This window comes from Protopterus annectens, chromosome 2.part0, assembly GCF_019279795.1.
Source record: "Protopterus annectens isolate FY-2018-M chromosome 2.part0, PAN1.0, whole genome shotgun sequence".
In the NCBI taxonomy this organism is placed as follows: domain Eukaryota; kingdom Metazoa; phylum Chordata; order Ceratodontiformes; family Protopteridae; genus Protopterus; species Protopterus annectens.
Window position 1 is genome coordinate 986,401,863 of NC_056728.1, and position 25,202 is coordinate 986,427,064.

Consider the following 25,202-nt stretch of genomic DNA (forward strand, 5'->3'; position numbering starts at 1 on the left):
TGTTTGGGCTCAACATTGCCACAGCCTGGAAACAGTAATATCTCTTATTCCCTGCCTGCAACAGGAGTTTCGATGGTGGGCACTGGCCTGTCACCACAACAAGGGACAGCCTTTCACTTTACCCACAACCAGGCAGACACTAACAACAGATGCATCGGATTATGCCTGGGGGGCACAAATGGCAGAAAAATGTATTCAGGGCACATGGCCCGCGGACCAAATGCATCTTCATATCAATCAAAAAGAGATGCTAGCTGTACAGAATGCCCTGACAACCTTCAAGGATCTACTACATCTACGACAACTATTGCTAAAGATGGACAATACTACAGTTATGTGGTACCATAAACAAGCAAGGGGGCACACATTTCTACCCCCTCTGCAGGCAAACCATGACTTTGTGGAACACAGCACTGACCTGTCAAGTACATCTGTAGGCACAATTCCTGCCAGGAAAGAAAAATACTCTGGCAGATGAACTAAGCAGAAACCTCATGGACCCTCACGATTGGAAACTAGATCCACAAGTCTTCAGCATGATAACAAGGAAATGGCGATGCCCCAGACATAGATCTTTTTGCCTCCCCTCACAACTGCCAACTACAGATATTCTGCACAAGGACTTATCACTCACAAGCATGGAAAGTGGATGCTCTATCATTCAGCTGGAAAACCTTAACAGTTTATGCCTTTCCACAACTGCCTCTCCTTCCCAAGGTACTCCTAAAAGTCAGACAAGAAAAGCCAAAAATGATTCTGATTGCCCCAGACTAGCCACGCTAGCACTGGTACCCAATCCTAAAGAGCTTGTCTCAACGCCCAGCCTGGACTTTACCTCAAATTCCTCATCTTCTGACTCAACAAAACAATCAGATCCTGCACAGCCAACGCAGAACCTTAAATCTGGCTGCATGGCAAATAATATAGCCACTCAGAATACACCTCTCTGTAAAGCTGTTATGGGTGTCATTTTGGAAGCCAGGAGGCCCGGCAGCAAGAAATCTTATGCAGAAAAATGGAAGAGATTCTGTGCTTGGAACCAGGCACAAGGACTTGAACCACTTGTTCCAAATATTCCTCAGATTTTACAATACCTAACTGAGATGCTGGACAAAGGCCTATCCTTCTTATCAATTAAGATCCATGCCTCTGCCATTTCAGCGCATTACAATACGGAACCTCCTATTTTCTCACATCCACTGCTAAGACAGTACCTCAGAGGGGCAAAAACATAAGACACCTAAGGAGAGCACCGATACCTACATGGGACATCAACTTTGTCTTGGAAAAGCTCACAATGCCTCCTTTTGAGCCAGCCAATACAGCTGATATAAAATTACTACTAGCTACTACTTACTACCTAGAAAACTACTCGAGTACAAACTCCCAAGCCTAGCGCTTCCTGGAATTCATCAACTTAAACGCCCTGGATCAGCTGGTAAACTCCCCTACCAGAGGTGAAAACATATTGGACCTCCAGTCTGCTAACTCATGTCTGAGCCTCCCCCCAGCACAGCACAGTCAGTCTACTGTGGTCTTGCATCATTGTCTCTTGATTAGTATTATTTCTTTTTCTCCAGCTGCAAACTACAAAGTGATATTTTTCCTGTTTGTAGCTAACATTTGCTTCACTTAGATATCCATAGCTAACTCTTTTTTTTTGGGAGGGGAGGATGAGGGATTTCATCCAGAATTCTATCCTCTTTAGTACAGATCTTTACTGGTAGGTGGAAATCTTCAAAGTCCAATATGTCATAGAGCACCCACTTCCTGTCTGCCATTTACAGTGTTTTGAATTGAGATTTCTGATGGAACAGTTGACTGCCTTAGTTCCTATACCAGCTGACCACATAGTAGTATTATTCTCTTTTACATGTTCTTTATTATCTTTCAATGAGGAACTGAAGAGCTGGTGGGAATATTATAATTAATGCTGATTTTAATGTTAAATACCACCCATTTATGAGTGCATGTGACATTTGTGACAGGTACAAACATATTGTAAATTTTGTGTAATTACATTCACTGACTGACAGATGTAGTAGGGAGTTTTATTCTGTACTATATAGGTGTACTTAAGAAGGTAAAATACAGCAGAAGTGTAGCACAAAATTTAAACGTGTACCCATTAAACTATAGCATTAAGACATTTAGTTATGATCATACTACTACTTACATTAAACTATTTCAAATTGTACCACCATTTTATTAGTGTCTTACTGTTAAAGGACCATATTGACTTTCTTAAATATTCATAGCTATGTTCTTTTACTTAACTAACTGCTGCATTTGGAGAGATCTGTGTTTTAGTTGTGTCTTAATAGACTCTTTGTTTCTTTGAATGTACTGGAAAAGATTTTTAAACTAACAATTGTTAAAAAACAAAAAGTTAGGATTTTTTTTTCGAATATGGAACAGATAACCTAATTTTAGAACGATGCCATCCATACACCAAAAATATGTATGTATCATTTTTATCTTCACTAGGATCCACTTGACCCTGCAAACACGGTGATAGTAATTCGTTCGCTGGTGCCAGGAGGTGTTGCAGAGCAGGATGACAGGTTACTTCCTGGAGATCGTCTCATGTTTGTCAATGACATAAACCTAGAAAATGCAAGTCTGGAAGAGGCTGTGCAAGCTTTGAAGGGTGCACCAATGGGGCAGGTCAGAATTGGAGTAGCCAAGCCTTTGCCAGTAAGAATCAGTCTTTATTATAACTTGTACCTCATTATGTCTGTGACAAAATGTAGTATGATAATTCCACCACGTACTGGCAATCCAGCATGCATTCCCCAAAAGAACTAATGAATAATGATTTGTAGGGTTTTAGAGTGGAACTTTTTTTAGAAAGTATTGACCAAGCACAATTACTAGATAGCATTTGAACCATTTTATTTATGGTCTGTGCTTTTTGTTGTCCTTTACTGTTGCACATAAATATATAAAATGTTATTTTAGAACAGTTGCATGAAGGTGGTATTTCTTTAAAATGTGGGGGAAGGGAATTTATTAAATGCCACATTATAAAAATGCTTTCTTAGTAGTGGTTCTGTGCATTTCCTTCTCATGCCCATTTTTTTCTCATTGCCTTTATAGAGTCAAAGGTTGTTACTTAGTTTATGATCATTAGACCATCAAGAAGTTTAGCCTCAACAACCAGGCACAAAATAATGTAAGATCTGAAGTAGTTAGTTCATTTGTTCTGCAACCTGTGGGTATCGGATCCGACCTCGGATCTGAGCCGGCAGCTTCACAAGCTAAAAGATCCGAGCTCCTAGCTCCTCCCCCCTACCCATAATCTCCTGCTGCCTACTGTATTACCTCAGATCGAGTTTGCCGCGGCTGAAGACAGCTTTTTGTGAAGAGCTCCTTAAGCTTGGTGAGGTCGTTTCAGCTTTTTCTCCTTGAGAAAATTTCGTTAAGTTAAATTTAAGCTTGTTAGTGTTAATTTCCCTTTAGAAATACAGTGTTAGCCCCCTTCTGTAGTTTTCTCGTGGTCATTAGCATTTTTCTTCCCCTCCCCCTTAGTGTTTGGATGCGTGTGTGCTTTGTGTAATGGCGGAAGGGCCCAAAGCCATTTTTTCCAAGTGCACTGAGTGTGGCCATAAGCTTTCTCCAGCTGATGGCCACACTCAGTGTGTCTTGTGCCTGGGGGTGGCCCATTTATCAACGGCTTGCCAAATCTGTGCAGCCTTTAATCCTCGGGCAATTAGGGACAGGAAGAACAAGCTGATCCTGGCGGGCCTTCTTCCCCAGGATTCTGCTTCTTCTTCCTCCCCTTTGAAGGCTCAGGCTACTATCGTAGCCCCGGCGCCTTCAGTTCCCCCCACTCTGCCTGGGACTCAAACTCCCCCTGCTATGCAGAGTTCGGGGACTCTAGTGCTTCTTTCTCCAAGGAAAAAAGGCACAAGGAGAAAGATAAGCACAGGTCTCACAAAAGGCGGGCTGAGGCTCACCCCTCAACCCCCCCCTTCGAAAGTTACCAGCTATCCCTCGAAGGTCCCCGGATCCTCCCCCTCTTGGCACCGTTCGTCTCGCTTCTCGCCAGAGCCGGAGGAGGAGGAGTACCGGTCTCCTTCGAGGTCGTCAATGCGGCCCTCCCGGCCCTCCTCGATGACTTCTTCTAGGTCAACCAGGAGCCTTACCGACGCGGACATGGATCGGATGATGCGTCGATTCCTGCAGACCCAAATGCAGATGGGGGTGCTCTTGCCTCCCCCCCTCAGGGGGGGAGCACAGCCCCTGTCTTTGCTCCGATCACTCCTTCTCCGACCCGGTTTAGGGTTTTAGAGTCATCGGATCCCAGCCCTTTTGGAGCCGGGGTTTTGTCGGCGCCGATAGCTCCGGTATCTTCGATGCCGACCTTGCCTTCGAGCATGTCGGATCCTAGCTCTCAGGGCCGAGCATCGGATCCGTGGGGATTGGTGTATCTCCGGAGCAGTGTAGGTCAGAGCACACCTCTCTCTCGGATCCGACTGCTTCGGCTCCGACTCCGATCCCTGCTTCGGAGCCGAGGAGACTACTTTCGGAGCCTGGGGAAAGTAGTTCTCCTTCGGCTTTTGAGGTAGTGGAGAGAGTTCTGTCGAGGTCTTCCAGATCCAAGTCCGGGCCCTGGATCCTCCCGCTCCCCCTATGCATGTGGGTCTATCCTCCATCATCCATCCTATGCGACAGCCTGCTCAAACCCTCCAGTTAGTTCCCTTGGAGGAACAGGACTCCGTGGGCGAGCCCTCCTCGAACAGCCCCACCAAGGAGGTGCCTCGCAAACGGCAGTGTAAAAGGAGGCACCTGGACTCCCCTGAGTCCATCACCACAGACACGGATTTGGATGAAGGGGAAGGTTCCCCAAGATCACCCCCCGAAGATGTCTCCTTTGGAGACATCATGGAAATGTTGCGCATTAGAGGGGGGTGGTCTACCCAAAAACCTTCCTCGGACGAATCGGTGTTCTTGGAGGTGTTTGAGATGGGCCCGTCTACCTCCTGGGTGTGTCCCCCCCGGCTGACCCCCTGGTGGACTCAATTACCACCAGGTGTGGAAAGAACCCGACACCGTGGAGCCAATCCCCAGATGTCCTGACAAAGTTCTTACCCCCCCCCTCAGATAGGCAGTCCTGGGCTAAGGGGTCCCCTGTTGATGCCATGCTGTTGGCGGCCGCCACGAAGAAGGAACTCGCACAGGAGAGTTCTGCGGTCCATCCTCCGGATAAGGAATCTCGAGCGATGAACCGCATTGGGAAGCGGATGTTTGCTTCAGCAACCTTCTCTATAAGGGCGCTGAACTATATGGCACACATTATCAGGCTACAGCGAGACCTAATTAAGGAATACGCTGCAGCCCCCCCAGAGTCCATGACGGTCGCGGATAAGGGCACATTTGCGACTCGTATGGCCACCCTAAAGTCCATCTATGACACGTCCATGCAGTTATTCTCTCATGCTACTGAGGGAGCTGCTAGGGCGAGTGGAGCCGGGGTCATCCTGCGGCGTCATGCCTGGCTCCGCCTTTGCGATTTTGCGGATCCCTTCAAGGTGTCCTTCGCGAATGCGCCCTTTGACGGATCTTCGCTTTTTGGCAAGACCGTACACGAGACGCTGGTCCAAAGCGAGAATGATGGGAAGACTCTGTTTGTCGTCGGGGTCCGCTTCTCGAATCTCCAACGATCCTTTTCTAGGAATCAGAGGGGACAAAAGAAGTTGTGGTTCCGCAAGTCTCAACAGTCCCACCTGGCTTCAGACCCCTTGTCCTCGAGAGGTAGAGGAGGACAAGGCGGATGCCGGCCCAGAGGCAGAGGGGGAGGCCACGTAACTTCGGGTCTAGGGAACCTTTCTCGGATAGGCCCGTGCAACAGCCCTGAGGGCTTACCCGGCTGTCCCTCTCTGGAGACAGTCAGGGGGCGTTTATCGGAGCATCTGTCAAATTGGGAGTCCATCACGACAGATCGATGGGTGCTCCGAATCATATCCAGAGGTTACTCCGTTCCTTTCATTCACTTACTTCCCAAAGTCAGGCGCCTCCCCGATGTCCCACCCAATCAAAGTGAGGCTGCAGCCTTAGAAGTGTCAAAGCTGCTAGAAAAAAGAGCCATCCAGCCCATCCCCCCTGACCAGTCTGGATCGGGCTACTACTCCAGGTTCTTTTTAGTGCCAAAGAAGACGGGGGACTTAAGACCGATTCTAGATCTCTCCGCTCTGAACCTGTTCATCCCCAAGTAAAAGTTCCGGATGGTCACTCTTCAGGCTATTCTCCCCCTTCTTCGGGAGAACGACTGGATGTGCTCCATAGACCTCCAGGATGCGTACTACCACATTCTGATGGACCGACGATCCAGGAGGTTTCTCTGCTTCCGGCTAGGAGACAGTCATTATCAATTCAGGGTTCTCCCATTTGGCCTCACCTCAGCCCCCAGGGTGTTCACCAAGGTCATGGCAGTGGTCGCAGCCCACCTGAGACTCCAGGGAATTCAGGTCTTTCCATAACTGGACGACTGGCTTCTCGTCACCCCCAGAAGGCGTCAACTCAGCGTTGCAAGGGATTACACTCTAACTCTCGCCCAGAAGTTGGGCATATCAGTGAACCTTCAAAAGTCCTCCCTTCAGCCAGTACAGGTCTTGGAGTTTATAGGGGCCAAGTTGAACACGTGCATTTGTCAAGCCCTACTAACTCCGGACAGACTGAACAGCCTATCGCATCAGGTCTTAGCCCTTCTTCGAAGCACAGCTCCTGCGGCGGAGTTAGTCTTGAGGGCACTGGGGTCGATGGCAGCTGCCATCGGGCTCTTTCTTCATGCATGCCTCCGGATGAGGATCTTACAGTGGACTCTTCAGGTTCAATGGTCATTAGTGTTTCACCCGCTGAACACCCCGATTTCACTGAGCAGAGTTTGCAGGGACTCCCTCCTTTGGTGGCTTCGCTCACGGGAGTTGTAGGAAGGGAGACCTTTTGTAATTCCCCCACCCCAAGTCACGTTGACCACGGATGCTTATCGCCTCGGGTGGGGGGGGCATTGTTTGGGCAGAACCGTCCAAGGCACGTGGACCCCCATAGAGACCGCTTTGCATATCAATGCCCTAGAGATGAGGGCGGTGCTTTTGGCGTTGCAAGCTCTCCACGACCTTCTCCCTCTAGGGACTATTGCGATCCAGACAGACAACATGGAGGTAGTCTGGTACATAAACAAACAGGGGGGAACCGGGTATAATCCCCTCTGCCGAGAAGCTATGAGAGTGTGGGAATGGGCGATATCCACCAACCGCTTTCTGAAAGCAATGCACATTCCGGGTCGGTCCATCATTTTGGCGGACAAACCGAGTCGGGTGATTCTCACCCCGTATGAGTGGTCTCTCAGTCCTTCAGTTGTGAAGCAAATCTTCCGTGCATGGGGTTGGCCTCGCTGCGATCTTTTCGCCTCTCCGTCAAACACGAAGTGCAGCGAGTACTTCGCAATACTTCCCCCTTCAGGGGAAGTCCCAAGAGACGCTCTGGTGCATGCTTGGCCACCTGGTCTTCTTTATGCTTACCCTCCTCTTCCGCTTATGGCGAAGTTAATTCAGAAAGCACGTCGGTTGGGGAGCAGAGTGATCCTCATAGCCCCATTCTGGCCTCGTCAGATCTGGTTTCCTTACCTATGGCTCACAGTGTTGTTCCTCCATGGATTCTGGATCCCATTCCAGATTTGATATCACATCCTGTGGGATGCCAAACCCCGAACCTGCTAAACCTCAAGCTGACTGCTTGGTTGATCCAGTTCCTCTGATGGCTAGGACTCCCGGTATCTCATCACCAGTGAAGGCCATTCTGGTGGCGGCCCATAAACCTGCTACCAGAAAAATTTGCAATAGTAAATGGAAACGCTTTTCCATTTGGGCCGAACGCAAGGGCCTGGATCCCTTTACAGTTCCTATTCCAACGATTCTGGATTTCTTGTCACTAATCTTTCAGAAGGGAGATAGCACTTCCACAGTTAAGGTGCAGTTAGCAGCCATTTCCCACTTTCATGTGGGGGATGGACTGGGATCAGTAGCATCCTCAAAGATATGCAAAACCTTCCTGAGGGGCATTTTTCTTTTGAAACCACCGGTGAAATCTGTAGCTCCCCCGTGGGACTTAACTTTAGTACTACAAGCTTTGACAAGTCCACCCTTCGAGCCTGCCTCTTCGGTTCCATTGAAATTCTTGTCTTGGAAAACAGCCTTTTTAGTGGCTATCGCATCAGCCAGGAGGGTCTCAGAACTTCAAGCCCTGTGCATGAAACCCCCCTACCTCATCTTTCACAAGGATAGAGTGTCTCTCGGGACTAACCCGTCTTTCCTACCAATGGTGGCTTCAGAGTCAAATATTAACCAATCAATCAATTTACCAGTATTTTTTCCAAATTTTAAGAACAAAGGGGAATACACATTGCACAAACTGGACGTACACAGGCAGTTACGTTTCTACCTGCACAGGACTAAGGATTTTCGCAAGTCTGATCAGTTGTTTGTGTCCTTTGCCAAATCAGCTATGGGAAAGGCAATTTCTAAGGTAACTCTGGCAAATTGGATTTCCCAGTGCATAATCCACGGGTATACGTCCTCAGGTAAACCAGTTCCTATGGGAATTCACACTCACTCAACCCGATCCATTGCTACTATGTTCAGCAGCTACTTGGTCCACTTCTTACACGTTCATCTCCCATTATAAATTGGATATGATTTCGAGGAGTAGGGCTTCCTTTGGCTCCGCGGTGCTTCGGAATATCCTTCCATAAGGCACCCAGGGTTGCTTTCTATAGGTAGCTGGGGACTCTGTCCCACAGGTTGCAGAACAAATGAAGTAACTACTTCAGATAAAGAAGTTATGTACTCACCATAACGTTCCATCTGAGTAGGTACTTCATTTGTTTGCAACCAACCCCCCCCCCTCCATACCCCCTAACCATATCAGGATAACTGGCCATCTGCAAAATGTCTTTTATGAGATGAAGCAGGGTTTAATCCTCTGTTGAAGGTGTGAATTGTTTAGGACTGAGCAAACTCGATCTGAGGTAATACAGTAGGCAGCAGGGGATTATGGGTAGGGGTGAGGAGCTAGGAGCTCGGATCTTTTAGCTTGTGAAGCTGCCGGCTCGGATCCGAGGTCGGATCCGATACCCACAGGTTGCAGACAAATGAAGTACCTAATCAGATGGAACGTTATGGTGAGTACATAACTTCTTTTTAATGTGTTCAGGCTAGGAAATCAGGGATTCATGGCATAAATGTACACTTTTCGCATCCATACAGATATAGATTTGATGTGTAATGGTTATATGGTCACCTGTTCCACAGACACAGAATTTACTGGGCTACAGACTTGTAATGCTAGCAGGTTGTCTTGATTTTTTAATAAGATTGATGTCTTTAGTGTGGATGTTGGGTAGGCTATTAGTCTTGATGGGGTGGAGGAGATCAGAGAGCACAAAGTCATTCAAAATCTTTTAGGCCAAAAAAAAAGTTGCCTTTTGGAAATCTGTAGGTGATGGAGTTTAGGGAACGGGCTTTTGATCTACCAGACTATCACATTTGCCAAGGCCTAAGATCAAGTTTTTTTAATTATCGCTTAAGACATATGCATTAATAGAAGTGAAAAAGCAAATTAATGCTTTTGTTCATGCATTATTCATTACGTGCATGTTTTTGTTCCTTATAATAACAACTGTCATTTGCTCCATTACATAAATCTCTCTATTCCTGCCTTCTTTAAACTTCATTACTCCTCCTGAACATCATTTTGCTTGTATTGTTCTCATAAATTCTATTTATTTCTATGTAGTGTGCTCCTTCCCTTATCTAAAGATCAAATCTTCAGTTCTGTTCCCTCTTTAACAATATTCAGCGCTTCAGTTACAGGTGGGTTAGATTTTGGTTTCCATTTTCTTGTAATTGCTTTTTTTTGTTAGCTAATAGCATTAAACTTAATAAGGCCTTACAATGTCTAAGTAATTCAGATCCCGTGTACCAGCTCAAAAGAATAATTTTGTTATTTACAGCTGTTTGCTCCCCAGATATTCTTGGCATAGTCCTCTAAGGAAGTTTTAAAATTTTCCAACTCATTACACTCTCAAAAATCATGTCCCCAGTTACATTTTTGTCTTTCCCACCCCACATTAAGTATTTGCTATCTAAATGAGGAAATATTATTTGTGAAGTCTGCTTGGGATGTAAAATACCTGTGTGAACACTTCCAAGGAAATATCCTAAACCTTCTAGACATTGTTGTAAACTTGGGAGCCATACATTGTAAATTGCCTTTTCATTCTCTCTTCAGTCTTTTTTAATCTCCCGTGATTGAATCTTATAGTTAGCATGCAGTATTTTCCATGCTGTAGTAATTATCCACTTTTAACAGCAGAATTTGTTCTAGACTCAAACTGTACCAGAGCTGGTCCTGCACTTCACTTAAGATTCTCCTAACCCCTTCTCATTGCCTATACTGTGATATCAATTGCTGCTAGGGAAGGCCATCTGTAACCTGTAGTCCAGATTTCTGCATGGCCTTATTCCACTCTGTTTCCTTTCCCTCTCTACTGATTTGCTCCCAATACCTTGGTTTCTTTGTCAGTTTTCTCCAAAAAATTCTAGCCCCCTTTTGCCTGTTTTCTGTACCCCTACTTATAGTCATCTCTATTGGCAAAGCTTTCTTACTCCATTCTCATGTTGACTTGTTCTTAGAATACTTTATGTGAATTTATAAATGTAACATTCTCTATAGTTTTTTATTCTCCGTATGGATCTGCATCCAAAATCCTGCTCTCTTTTCATTTCTTTAACTCACCCCTGCTTAATCTTCACCCCTTTCCACTTTGATTTATAATCTTCTGATTGTTTTTATGTATATGAATCTTAACTGCATAGCTCTAAAATATTCATACATAATCAGTAATTTTAACCAACCTTGTTCTATGGGGAGGATTAACTTTATTCCACTTAACTCTTATCCTCTCCCCCTCCCATATAAATTAATTCAACTCTTTATTAATTGTAAACTACAACTTCTCCTGTGGTTATTAAAAATGTGCCTGTCCTCTATGTAAAACTAAAGGTAATAAAACAATTTTTTCACTGCTTATATCTTACTACCCATACACGTACACAAGAGCTTCCATTTCCTCAACTTTTGTATTATTTTTGATCCAAAGTTGTCTTTTCTTACTAGGTTCAACCTGTGCATTATCGGATCTGACTTCGATGCGATACCGTCCATTTCCAAAAGACTTCAGCCCCTGAGCAGCACCTCCTGTAACCGTAATACTTAGCTCTGTACAGAATTACTTTGGATTGCATTTGTCGCCTTCCGTGATAGCAGCTTCATCTCAAGCTCCACTGGGGTGTATCCTTTTTGTGTGCCTTTGTGCCATATTTTTCTCCCTTCTTCCTCTACTCTAGTTTCCTGTTAGTAATTAAGTGCATTCTTTTGTATTTTTGTAGAAGATAGTGATAAGTAGTATAGGTTAGTGTTAGTGTAGGATTGTTAGCATTTGCAAGTTTTTCCCATCTTCTTGTGTGGAGTTATTTCTTCCTAGTTGTTAACGTTCTACTAGTAGTATGTTTTTGTGTAGTTGTTTCTTATAATTAGGTAGTGTGTTTTTCTAGTATTTTGCGTGTTGTGTTGTGTTTTGGACTGTTCTTAATGGATAAGAGATTTAAGAAGTGTGCGGCTAGTAGTCACAAACTGCCTTCCGAAGACTTGCATGATTGGTGCATCTGTTACCTTGGAGCTTCTGTCTTGAAGACACAGTGCATCATTTGCCAAGGCTTTGGATCCAGGGCTGTCGATGAAAGGAAGGCCTAGTTGGTCCTGAAGGAGGAGGGGAAGCACCAGCATCTTGGAAAAAAGCTGTGGTGGCTGTGTTGTCTAAAGATGGCAAAATCCTCTTCACGCCCAGCTTCATTTAGACCCATTTCAATTTTAAACCATGATTATAAAGTGTTTATGTCTAAAAAAAATGGCAAATGTGTTGCCAAAATTGATAAATGAAGATCAGTGTGGTTTTATGAAGGGAAGGTAAACATTAACATTAATAGAACAATAATGATCCAGAGGGAAGTAGGATGCAAGAAAATACCTCTGTTGTAGCTGGGTCTTGATAAAGAGAAAGCATTTGACAGAGTAAGCTAGGATTGTATGAGCAGGGCATTGGAAGCATATGCATTTCCTAAGACAGTAATAAAGTTAATTTGAAGGATATATATATATATATATATATATATATATATATATATATATATATATATATATATATTTATTTACATTTGTTGACCGGGAGTGTCCGACTGGACGTAGGTCCATTTTCATTGGAGGCCTGGTCCATTTTCAGTGGAGGCCTGGGGAGAAAAGCTTCACAGTTAAAATAAACAGACAGTAGTTACATTGGATTACATAGCGAGTAACAATTTAACATAGCAATTATTTACAACATATTTTCTGATGAAGAACATAGTACATCAGTAGACAACTAGAATCTTTATCTGTGAAGTACATAATAGACATTAACAAATGTTACAATAAGAAGTTCCTGCTGTTTAATAAGTACTAGGCTTATGAGCATCTGAGCTTGCTATAATCAAGGTAGTTAGTGGAGTGGAAAGAAAGGTAGTGGTTGGATGGGGTGGTTGATATTAGAGTGGGAGTTGCAAGGGCATAGCCAGTATGTTTTAGGTGCGCTTTTAGTAAAGTTTTGAAGTGGGTGCATGATAGTATGGAGGTAATTGTGGGTGGAAGGGAGTTCCATAATTTGGCTATGGTGCAAGCGAATAATGCTTCACCAGCAGAGTTATTGGCTTTAGTGATCTGCAAGTGATTTTTGTTTCTGGATCTTAGTAGTCTGGTGGTGCAATAGGGTTGGAGTAGATTCTGGAGGGATGGGACATTCAGTGGATGGTTTACTAGTTTCTGTGCGAGTGAGAGTTGATACCATTGAAGGAGGTGAGGGAGTTCAAGCCAGCCCAGTTCAGCAAGTGAGAGACAGTGGTGACTGCAGTAGGATGCCCCTGTGTGGCGAATTTGGTGATTTTGTTGTAGCAGGTCTCTAGCTTGATTAGATCACATTGTCTTAGGTTGGTATTTATTGGAGAGGCATAAAGTAGGGTGGAGATAAGGTGGGAATTTGCAATTGAAATCTTTGCTGCTTTGGTGAGAAGTTGCTTATTTCTGTATAACACTCCTAGTTTTTTTGTGGATGTTTTTTAGTTTATTGTCTATTTCCACTCCTAGCAATTTGGTGTAATCAGTTGGGTATATAGTGGTGTTGTCTTTTGCTGTGATGTTAAAGTGAGAGTTGTTTTGAGTATGTTTGGTGGGTTGGAAGATGAGTAGTTTAGTTTTGTTAGGGTTGAGTATTAATTGGGCATCGGATAACCAAGTTTCAACAGAGGAAAAGGCTTCCTGTGTGACTTTTTGCAGTTTGGGTAGGGACTGGGCTGAGCAGATGATGGTTGAGTCATCTGCGTATTGTATGAGTGTGCCATGCGTGGTGGCAGAGGCTAGATTATTTGTGAAAACAGAGAAGAGTAGGGGTTCAAGGATGGATCCTTGGGAACCCCTATGGAGACAGGTAGTTGGGGAGATAAGTAATTCTGCCATACAACGGATTGTTTGCGGTCAGACAGGTAACTCTGAAACCAGTTGGTGATTGATTGAGAGAAGGATAGGTTATTGAGGACAGAGATACGTTTTGTGTGGGGCCATGTCAAATGCTTTAGATAGGTCTAGGAAAGTAGCAGAGGAGTGATAGCCATTGTTTTTATGCTGAAGGATAGTGTTAGTAAAGGAGAGTTAGGCAGTGGTGGTACTATGGTTTGTTCGGAAACCATGCTGAGTATTGGAAAAGAGGTTGTTAGTAAGGAGGTAGTCTGAGACCTGAGAGTGTATGCATCTCTCTAGTATTTTGGAGAATGGAGAGAGAGAATAGCTATGGGGCGGTAATTGGTTAGTTCTTTGGAGGGTCCGCCTTTGTGGAAGGGAATTATATGTGATACTTTCCACTGTGTGGGAACGTAACTTTCTGACAAAGATTGGTTAATCAAGATAACTACTGGGTAGGCCAGAGCATCAGCTGCCATTTGTAGGTATTCACTTGGGAGGTTGTCTGCTGCTAATTTGGTGGGCTTAAGTTTAGTTAAGAGTTTTTCTATGTTTGAGGTAGGTATAGGAGAAAAAGAGAAGGCAGTGGGGAGATTACTAGTGGAAGGTGTGGGTTGGAGGGGAGGGGGGGGTTGTGTTGTTTAGCTAGTGATAGTATGGTTTGTGTGAAGTGTGTGTTGAATGAGGTAGCAATATTTTCCGAGGAGTGAGGGATGTTAGAAGGAGGGGTACTGACTTTACCTGGGTGGAGGATGGAGTTTATGGAGGACCAGAATTGTTTGGGGCTGTGTTGGGAGGAGTCTAGGGCAGACTGGTAGTATTGGAATTTGTCCTGTAATAAGCTTTTTGATGCTGTTGCGTAGTTCCAGGAATTTCTGTCTAGAATTTCTGTCTAGTTGAGGGGGTTTTGGTTTTGCGCCAGTGCTCCCAGGCTTTATCCCTGTTTTTCATTTCTGAATTAGTGGTTTTCTGTAGCCATGGGGAGGGTTGTGCTTTGGTTCTGGAAAGTCTTATGAGGGCATGGTAATTAAGGATGCTCAGGAAGGTTGTTGTGTCTTTCGGCTTTTCCCGGTTAGGGGTCGCCACAGTGGAGTCCGCTAATGATTGGCAGTAGATTTTTACATGCTGAGCTGCCGGCCGTGACGCATAACCTTCAATGAAGGTACGCCCATTCACGCATGTCTCCACACAGAAGACGCTCTAGCTGAGAATCGAATAGGACAATGTCTAACTGTAAGGCAACATTGCTACCGCAGCACCACCACCGCAATTAAGGATGCTCAGGAATGTAGTATTAAAAAATTCAACTGCGTCATCAAGACTGAGGTACTTTAGAGGATGCCAGTTGCATTCTTTGAGGGATGAGATGAATGTGAGTGGGTTAAAGTTTAGTTTTTTATGTATTTGACGGTAGATGACAGGTTTAGCTTGGTATAGGTATTTTTTGAGTAGGAATGTTGGGGAGTGATCACTGACGCTATCTGATAAGCAGCCTGTTATATATGACTGGGGGCTCTTACTGACTAGTATCCAATCCAGGGTAGTGTGCTTGCTGGAGTTTTTATTTATCCTGGTTGGCGACTGGACTAGTTGGGTGAAGCTATGAAGGTTTACATGATGGGTTTGATGGTTGCCAGTCAATATTGAAATCACCTAAAATGATAGTTTCTTGGGGGAGATGGTGGTTTATATAAGATTGGAGGCAATAATTAAAGTGAGAGGTTCCTCTCAGATAAGCAGTGTTTGAACAGAGAAATCAGGCAAGGTATCCTCTTTCCCATTTTTATTTTTTTTATATTTAGAGCCATTGACAAAGAAAATAAGGGACTCAGAAATACAAGGGTTTAATTGGTATGGTAGTCAAGAAAAGTTGCCTTTATTTTTGGATGATATTTTGTACCTAATAAATCCAGAAAAGTATATCTCAGTGTTGTGGAATATTTTGAGACAGTTTCAAGTCTTTTTGGGTTGTTAAATTTATGAAGATAAAACAAAGGCTATAGCAATAAATCATGTACCCATACACACAAGTTGGTTAGCAATACCCATACTTATGGGGATTTGATAAGCTGAAAAATGTAGGTGTACAGATTAAAAAGGCTTCTGTTATGGTAACTAAGGATATGTGGGAGAAAACTAAAAAGATAATACAAAAATTGAGAAAACTGGGAACTGGACCAAAGTTGCAAGGAAGCTCTTGTTTATGGATATGGTTAGTAAGATACAAGCAGTGAAAATTTTTTTTAGTCCCTGTCGTCTGGTTTATACGTCAGACACACTTTTATCATAGGTTCATAGGTAGGTACTAGGCTATCAGCCCTAGGGCCCATACAAGCCTAGCCAAAAAATGTACCCTGGCTTTTGCCACCCAAGAAAATTATTTTCCTGTGCCCCTGTCGAGCAGAGCCACAGAAGTGATCCCCGGGGTGAGTTTCCCATTTTTCCATCCAATCATCAAGATTTTTCTTGAAGAGTGCTAATGAGGAGCTCTGTTTGACATAGATAGGCAGTCTGTTCCAGAGTATGGGATGTCTCTGGGACAGGAATCTATCCCTCCAGCATGTTCTGTTTATTGTGGTGACAAGGTTTAGGTCCCTAGAGCGTGTAGCTCTGAGGGATTGGGATTTCTTTAAGTAGAGCATGTCCAACAGCTCTGGGTTTGACATAGCTTTGTATGTTAGGCAGAGATCGCCCCTGAGTAGGCGATATGCGATGGAGTAAAGCTGTAGTTTTTTGACACGGTCTGCTTAGGGCATCTGTTTGAGGCCAGTAATCATTTCTGTGGTCTTTCCAGTTGTTGTAGATGTCTTGTGAGCTACATACCAAAAGGGGCATTGTACTCTATAATGGGTCTAATGAGTGATGAGTAGAGGGGAACAATGACCTCTTTTTTTCTGGATGGGAATCCTTTTGTGATGAGATGAGCCAAGTAGAAGGATTTCCTGACCACTGTGGCGATGTGATTATCAAAGGAGAGACTACTGTCCACCTGTGTCCCAAGGTCTCATCACATTTTCGGCATTAAGTAGACTACCAGCTATGTGGTAGTTCATGGGTACAGAGTTTTTACCAAAGGGGATGACAATACACTTTTTAGCATTGAGCTTCAGGCCATGGCTTTGACACCAGGTATCTGTCTCAGTGAGTCCCTTTTGTAGTTTGTCCACAACGTTAGGAGTTTCGATTATGGCTCCTAGTTTGCAGTCATCTGCAAATTTTTTAGCCAAAGACCTTCTGTGTTGGCCTGCACTTCAGAGAAGTAGATACCAAACAGGAGAGGACCCAGGACTGAACCCTGTGGTACTCCACTTGTCACTGGTCTGATGTCAGATTTGGAATCCGCAATGTCACTGCACCACTGCGTCATCCCTTTAAATGAGGTAAACCTACCAGATGAGAAGCTGAGGCAATAATTAATAAAGAACTGAAGGGATTTATCTGGGAGGGAAAAAAGGGCAGGGGTTAACTGGGATAAGTTGATCCTTCCAATAGAATAAGGTGGTGTAGGTTTACCTCATTTAAAGGGACGACGCAGTGGTGTAGCGGTAGCCTTGTCACCTCACAGCAAGAGGTTCTCCGGTTCGATTCTCGGGTGGAGTGCCTTATGTACGGAGTCTGCATGTCCTCCCTGTGTTCGTGTGGGTTTCCTTGGGTGCTCTGGTTTCCTCCCACGTTACAAAGATGTATCTGGAGCATTTCTCCCCGGGCCTCCTCTGAAAAATTGGCTTTGTTCCAAGTCAGACTTTCCCAGTTAACAAATCTTAAATAAATAAAATAAAAATATTTTAGAGCTACACAGTTAAGGTGGTTATGCATAACACAAGTAGAAGGTTATAATTCAAAGTGGAAAGGGATAATGATGAAGCAAGGGGGAAGTTCAAGAACTAGACAGAAGTGGGATTTGTGATGCAGATCCTAAAGGAGAATAACCATGTAGAATGTTATATTCATGAAGTAGCAGAAATTATTTTAATTACCAAGCCAATTTGTGTATGGAAAAAGGAGATTTTGCCACTAGGGATGAATGCAAGTAGGGGTACAGAAAAATGGCAAGAGAGGGCTGGAATATACTGGGGAAACCTTGTAAAGGAACCAGTATATCAAAACAAATAACTTGTGTAGGTAAGAGGGATGAGGCCAAGAAGACATTTGGATTGCAGGCTAGAGACTGCCATCACTACTAGGGCTTGATCTCAGAGTACAGGCAAAGAGAAAGGGATAGGAAATTTTTAAATGAAAGATAACGCTCTGGTAGAGTTTTTAGCTGAATTTAGAACAGAGGAAGCAGTTTAGAAAGGGATAATTAGTAGGACATACAAAATGCTGCACAAATCAGTCAGAAGAGGCTAGAAAAGATTGTGAAAAGAGACTGGAAAAGCAATTTAGAAGAGACATTGGGAAGACATATGTAGGACTCCAAAGTATGTAGCTAAGTCCAGAAGGTTTAGGATCTTTGCTTGGAAGTATTTGTATAGGTATTTTTATACCCCAAGCAGACTTCAAATAATTTTTCCTTGGGTAGATAGCACATGTTGAGTTGTGTTGGGGCAGAAAGAGGCAACTGGGAACATATGTTTTATAGGTTCATAGGTTCATACTAGGCTATCTGCCCTAGGGCATTTATAAGCCTAGCCAGAGTATGTTTGGCTTTCGCCACCCATTTTAAATTAATTTTGCTATGCCCTTTTTTGAGGTTAGTATACTGTGCCTCTGTCTAACAGTGACACAGAAGTGATACCCGGGGTAAACCTACGATCTCCCATCCACTCATCAAGATTCCTCTTGAAAAGAGTCAATGAGGGACTCTGCCTAACCTGGACTGGGATTTTATTCCAGAGTGAAGGGAGCCTCTGGGTTATGAATCTGTCCCTCCAGCATGTCCTATTTATTTCAGTGCTGAGGTTCAAGTCTCTCGAGCGTGTAGCTCGATGGGATTTGGACTTTTTGAGGTGCAGCATGTCCCTTAATTCCGGGTTGGACATGGCCTTATATGTCAGGCACAGGTCACCTCTGAGCAGGCGGTATGCCACTGAGTAGAGCTGGAGTTTCTTTAACCGGCAGCATATGGCATCTGTTTGAGCCCTTTGATCCTCTTGGTGAGGTAATTTTGGGGTCTTTCCAGTTGCTGCAGGTGTTTGGTAAGGTACATCCCAAAAGGGGCATTGTACTCAATTATGGGCCTGATGAGGGATGAGTAAAGAGGCACGATGACCTCCCTGATCTAGATGTGAATCCCTTCATGATTAGGTGGGCTATATAAAATGTTTTTCTAACCACTTTGGCCACGTGGTTGTCAAATGAGAGACTGTTATCAACTTGGGTCCCCAGGTCCCTAATTACTTCTTCTGTACTTAATGGATTACCACCTATGTGGTAATTTGTGGGCACTTTGTTTTTGCCAAAGGGATGACTATACACTTTTGGCGTTTAGCTTGAGGCCATGGCTCTGGCACCAGTTGTCTGTTTCTATGAGGCCCTTTTGGAGGATGCGTGTGTCGGCTGGAGAGTCGATTATGGCACCCAGTTTGCAGTCATCTGCGAACTTGGTCAGCCACAGTCCTTCCGTGTTGGCCTGTACCTCCGAGAAATATATACCAAACAAGAGAGGTCCCAGGACTGAACCTTGTGGGACGCCACTTGTAACTGGTTTGGAGTCTGACATGGCTCCAGCAATTCTAACCATGTGGGTTCTGTCCTTGAGCCAGTTTGCAACCCATCTAGTGACATAGGGGTTTATATTTAAGCTGGTGAGCTTATCTATAATGCCCGAGTGGGGTATTGTATCGAGGCTTTTGCAAGGTCCAGATAGGCTGTGTGGACCACCTTCCCTTCGTCAATGGCCTTGGTGACTGTTTCAAAGAAGTCAACCAGGTTTAAGAGGCAGGATCTGCCCTTAACAAAGCCAAACTGGGTAGGATCCAGTGTCTGTAGGTCCCCAATATCTTTATTTATGAGGTCCATGATGATCCTTTCCATAGCTTTGCAGGCCAAGCTAGTCAGGCTTATGGGGCGATAGTTTCCAGGGTCCGTTGAGGCACCACCTTTGTGGAGAGGGACCACTGTTGCTGTACGCCACTCTTTGGGTACATATCCTGTAGTAAGGCTGAGATTGAACAGTAGTTTTATGTTTGGGTTTAGCTCTTCTTGGAGTTCATGAGAGAGTAATGAATCGTCAGGTTGTAAAAATTGCCTGCAAAGTACTCTATCAGAAATTTTGGGTGAGCAAATAGCTGTAAGGAAATTAATCTTTTCAGCAGGGATACAGAATCTGAATTGCCTAGGCATAGTAAAGCTTGGTTAGGTTTAATTGTATTGGCTGCCAAACGGCAATTACCTGAAAATGGAAATCAAAGTGTACAGCAGCTGTATCTGAGGTGTTGAATATTATAAAGAAAATAAAAGAACTGGAAAAGAGATCTTTAGAAAAGGGAAGGAGCAAATGACATAGAAGTAGATGGAAATTGTGGGAATTTCCTCCAGGGTCTTCACTGTCTCCACCCCAGATCTGATCCACTTCATTTCGGGCCTGGTCCTTGGAGTCTTCTACTGGTAAGCAGGCCTCCAAGTCTCCCTCGGTGATTTCTTTGTCTTGATCAGTCTGATTGGTTGAGAGTGTGAGATCTGTGGATCTGGAGCAGTTGATGCCAACCTTCCTGCAGGCCTAGATGCAGTTAGGTTTGATCCCTTCAGCCTTGGGTCCTTGACTTAAAGCTTTGGCTGTTATGAATGTGTTTCCTTCCTCAGGGCTCACAGCTCTGGGGTACCTGGAAAAGTTGTCTTACCACCTTTGGAATTGGATCTGATGGCTTGGATGATTTCAACTCCCACCCCTACATTGGCCTTCTTGACTCCAGTAGTCTTGGAGTCCACCATTTGGGACCGGGGTTTCTGGGCCAGGATCGACACTTTGAGTTTCAAAGTTGTACATACCACTGGGTGCTTCAGCTCCAATCTTGGCATCCAGGCAGGCCAGATTAATTCTGGAATCTAGCATGTCCTTGGACTTTTTGCATCCCAAGTATGCAGGCTCAGGTGGCCTGTTTCACCTTCGATGTTGTAGAAAGGATGTTCTACTGTCTGAAGACTGAGTGGTCAGTGCCAACTGGCATCACCCCCCCCCACACACACCTTGTCGTCTGTGCTTGTGGGCTCGTATCAGCCTACTGTGGAATTGCCCACTCCAGCTGGCCTCCAAACAGCCCTGGACTCAGGGTTCCCTGCCTCTTACACTTTTCTGGATTCGTCCAAGTAGGAAGGTCATTGCAAGAGGCAATGTAAGAGGAAGCACCTGGATTCCGCAGAAGAATTCCTCACTGAGAATGCTGACCTCCAGAAAGAAAGGGGTCCCCAGAATGTAGTGATGACACCTTTTTTTGGCAACCTTATGAGCTACTTTGTCAGTGTGTGTGTGTGTGTGTGTGTGTGTGTGTGCGTTTGCGTGTGTGTGTGTGTGTGCGTGTGTGTTGGAAGCTGAAACCCCATCTGTGGAGGAGTCTGTGTTTTTGGAGTCATTCTGCGTGGGCTCATCCATGTCCTGGGTGGTTTCTCCTCCATACATGCTTATTAACTTGGTATCTCAGAGGGCCTGGAGGGAGACTGATGCAGTGGAACCAGCATGCATGCATAATCTTGGTCCCATTTGCCAGACTACATATGAGAAAAAATTTATGGCAACAAAACACACACAGCCTCCCAACATCAATTCCACTAACCTTGGTTTTAAAGGGCTCCAGCAGTAATCAGTCATGTCAGTCAGTCAAAGGTCGGCCTACCCTTCGAGATGTCAAAGACCCAGACCATCACAACCAGACCTTCAGACAGAGGATGGGCCCACATGCTGGACACAAATGCGGAGGGTTGTGGACACAGGATCATCAACTTCACATGCACCTCAAAAAAAAAGAATGGCTGCAACTGGCTGGCAATCCAAAGTTCAAACCATTTCTCCAAGAGGGCCAGTGATGATAAGGACACAACAACACCACAGTCATGTGGTACATCAACAAACAGGAGGCTACAGGCAATATTTAAAAGAAAATACTCTAGCAGACATATTAAGCAGAACCTGGAAGTTGCACCCGGACATTTTCAAGACCATCTCAAAGAAATGGGGACACCAGCTCAAAAGTTCTGCACAAGGACATTCCACCCACTAGCATGGAAAGTGGATCTTCAGCTGGAAAGGCCTAACAGCATATGCATTCCAAAGTACTACTAAAAAATCCTGATAGCTCCACTGCTGAGGAGCATGAATACCCTGATGCCTTTGATGTTAACTCAGAACAACTACAGCATCATACATCCAAACCTAAAACTGACTGCATGGAACATCACATAGCAGCAGCTAATCCAGAACTTTCCCAAAGAGTTAAAAGACCTTCAACAAGAAGGAACTATGCTGGAAAATGGAAAAGGTTTGTCATTTGAGGAAAAGATGTGTCAAACATAGATATGCCTCATTCTGGAGTATCTGGCGAACTTCTTCATTCAGGCCTGTCCTACTCCTCCATCAAGATACATGCATCAGCTATTTCAGCAGAATACAGCTTTGATCCACCTGTTTTTTGCTCAGGCAGTTCCTCAGAGGAATCAAGAATGTAAAACCTCCAAGGAAACCACCATTACCAGCTTGGGACTTAAACTTTGTGCTAGAAAAGTTGACACTATCACCCTTTGAACCAGCAGCAACAGCAGACCTACAACACCTGTCATGGAAAACAGGCCTTAATGGCAGTGCAACCCTTCCTAATCTTCCACCAAGATAGAGTGTCCATGAGGACTAATCCTACATTTATGCCTAAGGTGGTATCCAGAGTGTCTTTAAACCAGGCAATCCACCTACCTACCTTCTTCCCAACCCACAAAACAGAGGGAAAGAAACAGAACAAAAATAGCAGAAAGACTGACCAACTTTTGTAGCCTGGAAGGAAAAAAATGGATAGGAAATTGTATACGATTCTGTTACTCCTTCCATGGAAAACCAATTCCACAGAACATAAGACCTCATTCTACAAGGGCAACAGCCACTACCACAGCCTTCTGCATACATTTGCCAAGCATTATAATTTGCCTCTATATTCCAGATCCCGAGCAGGGTTTGCCACAGCTGTACTGCAAGGGATCCTAAACACACCATAATCTACTTTTATCCTCCTCAGTTGTTATGACTGCAGATGCATCCATGAAGGACATAGTACAGTTTTGTACCTTGTAGATGTCTGTTTACCCTCCTAATAGCTAGCTGGTGGGGAGTCTTTTATGGTGTATTTGTTTGTATATATGTACATACATGCTTATTTTGTGTTTACCTCTATCTTTGGAAACATTGGCATCTATCCAAATTTTAGCCTTCAAGAGGGCTACTGGCATCTGGGGCAAGAAACACTGAGGAAAATGGCCCTGATGTCTTTATACCGAAATGCCCATTTGATGCTATACCCGAAGACCAACAAAGATGGGACAACCCAGTTGTTATGACTGCAGATGCTATCCAGTTCGGACATCTACATTTATGGTAGGTACAAAACTGTACTTTCCCCAAAAGCCTGATAAGATCTTGGCCCCTCCCAAAGATCATCAACTTTAGAGTAAGGGTCCTACCATTAATGTTATTGTGGTGGCAGCTGCCATTCTGAAAGATATTTCATTGGTTCACCCCCCATCTCCCCAATAGAGCGTCTAGAGCATTGAACAGGTTAGGGAAGTGCTACTATGCGCCTGACACTTTTCCACTGAGAGCGTTAAATTCCATAGCTCACTTAGAGACTTCAATGAGACATCTTGTCTAAAGTGTCGAGTGGTTAAGGCACACTTCTCAAAAGACTCTGGCGGCACAGTTGTCCACCTTGCAGAGTATTGCAAATGTGTCTGTGCATCTGCTTTCTAATTGAAAGTGATGGCACCAGCATTGCCATGCTTCATCACTATTGGATGAGATTTTGTTAAGGCATCCTTTATTAATACCACCTAAAATGGCTCTACCCTTTTTGAGACCTGCAGGATGGAAAGATGCTGTCTGCCACCGGAATGCATTTTGTGCCCCCCAAGGACTTCCTCTAGGAACCAGAAGGGGAAGAAAAAAACATCTCTTCTGTCAAAAATAGCAGCAGTGCTTTCAGGATGCTCCTGGCAGAAGCTTCCCCTCTACAGCTTTTCTGTCTAGAGCTGCTACGGATGACATTTGTGCTGCTGCTACTTGGATGGGTCCATACACCTTTGTGTCACTACATGCTGAGATATTAATTCGAGGTCTAGGGTCTCCTTATATCCTTGCTGCATAATGTGCTCTTGTAGGACCTCCTTAATGTGGCTGGGGACTCTGCCCTACAGGCTGAACCCGGAGGGAAGAGAGAACATCAGAGCCAAAAGTTATGTACTTACTGTAATGATAGATCCATGTTGTTTGTTTTCATCCAGTTCAACCATTCCTCCTACCTGCCCCCTCCTGTATATGGTTTGTTTCGATCCTTGAACAACTTCCCTTCCTTTCTTTTTGTGAGGGGTCCTTGGTGTCATGCTCTCAGAATTAGCAGTGGAAGCTATTTGGAGAGGGGCAAACTTGATCTGATGTAATTCTGTATAGAGTTATGTGTTATGGGTAGTAGAGATGGAGCTCTTGGGTTGAAGTATTTTGAAAATGGTGGTCTCCAATCCAAGGCAGATCTGAAAACCTCAGGTTGAACTGGACAGAAACAGAACATAGATTTGTCTTTATGGTAAGTATGTAACTTTTGTTTTCCTCTTTTCCCACATATCCTTAGCACCTGTAACAGAATCTTTTTTAATCCATAGTCTTAAAAACTTCATGTTATTGTGTTCAAATAAATATTGTTATTACCAAGCCAATTCACATGTACATTCATAATTTACTGGTATAGCCTTTGTTTTGTCTTCATTAATTTTATGTTTCCAAAAGATGCAACACTGTCTCATAATGTTCCACAACACTGAACTATCCTATTTCTGGACTTATCAAGTGCAAAATAATGTTGTCTGCAAATAAAGCCAACTTTTCTAGATTACCCTTACCAGTTATATCTTTGAGTTTCTGAATCCCTTATTTTCTTTGCCATTGGCTCTAAATATAAAACAAACAACAAAGTGGAAAGAGGGCACACCTGTCTGGTTCCTGTGTTCAAATCCAGTTTAAAAGAGAGGGAATCCCGTCACCTTAATTATTTCCTCTAATCCTTCATATATTGTCTTCCTAATTAACCAGCTTGAGTAATGATGTTGAAAGCCTTGGCTAGCTTAAAACAGGTAGTTTAAAAATCTAATCACTCTGTGAGTGCTTCACTGATTCTGTCAAAGAATCTAACCTATTGAAGAACTCAAGCTACTTTGACAAATCCAGACTGGTGTAAGGGATTGGAGATCACTAGTGTATTTGCTGATCAGTTCAGCAGTTATGTGCTCATGATCCTGCATACTGAGGTGATTACAGTAATAGGTCATTGGTTTCTTGTTCTCACCATCTATGTGATGATGCTGCATGATAAAAGATCACCGTGCTTTTGGTACAGAGCCGCTGGATAAGCTGAGGCTTAAGAGTGCAGAGCCCATGCTGATGTTGTTTTTGGCTTGGGTGAGAGCTGTTG

At 44.1% G+C, this 25,202-nt stretch overlaps 1 protein-coding gene across 8 annotated transcripts in view; it reads left to right on the forward strand.

Moving 5' to 3' along the window:
* MPDZ (multiple PDZ domain crumbs cell polarity complex component) overlaps positions 1-25,202 on the forward strand; it is a 3,829,210-nt gene that overhangs the window by 1,457,558 nt on the left and 2,346,450 nt on the right. For all 8 annotated transcript variants that reach the window (XM_044061234.1, XM_044061239.1, XM_044061240.1 and 5 more), the window contains exon 18: positions 2,488-2,697. In XM_044061234.1, the coding sequence (XP_043917169.1) occupies positions 2,488-2,697 (210 nt within the window). The remainder of the gene's footprint in view (positions 1-2,487; positions 2,698-25,202) is intronic.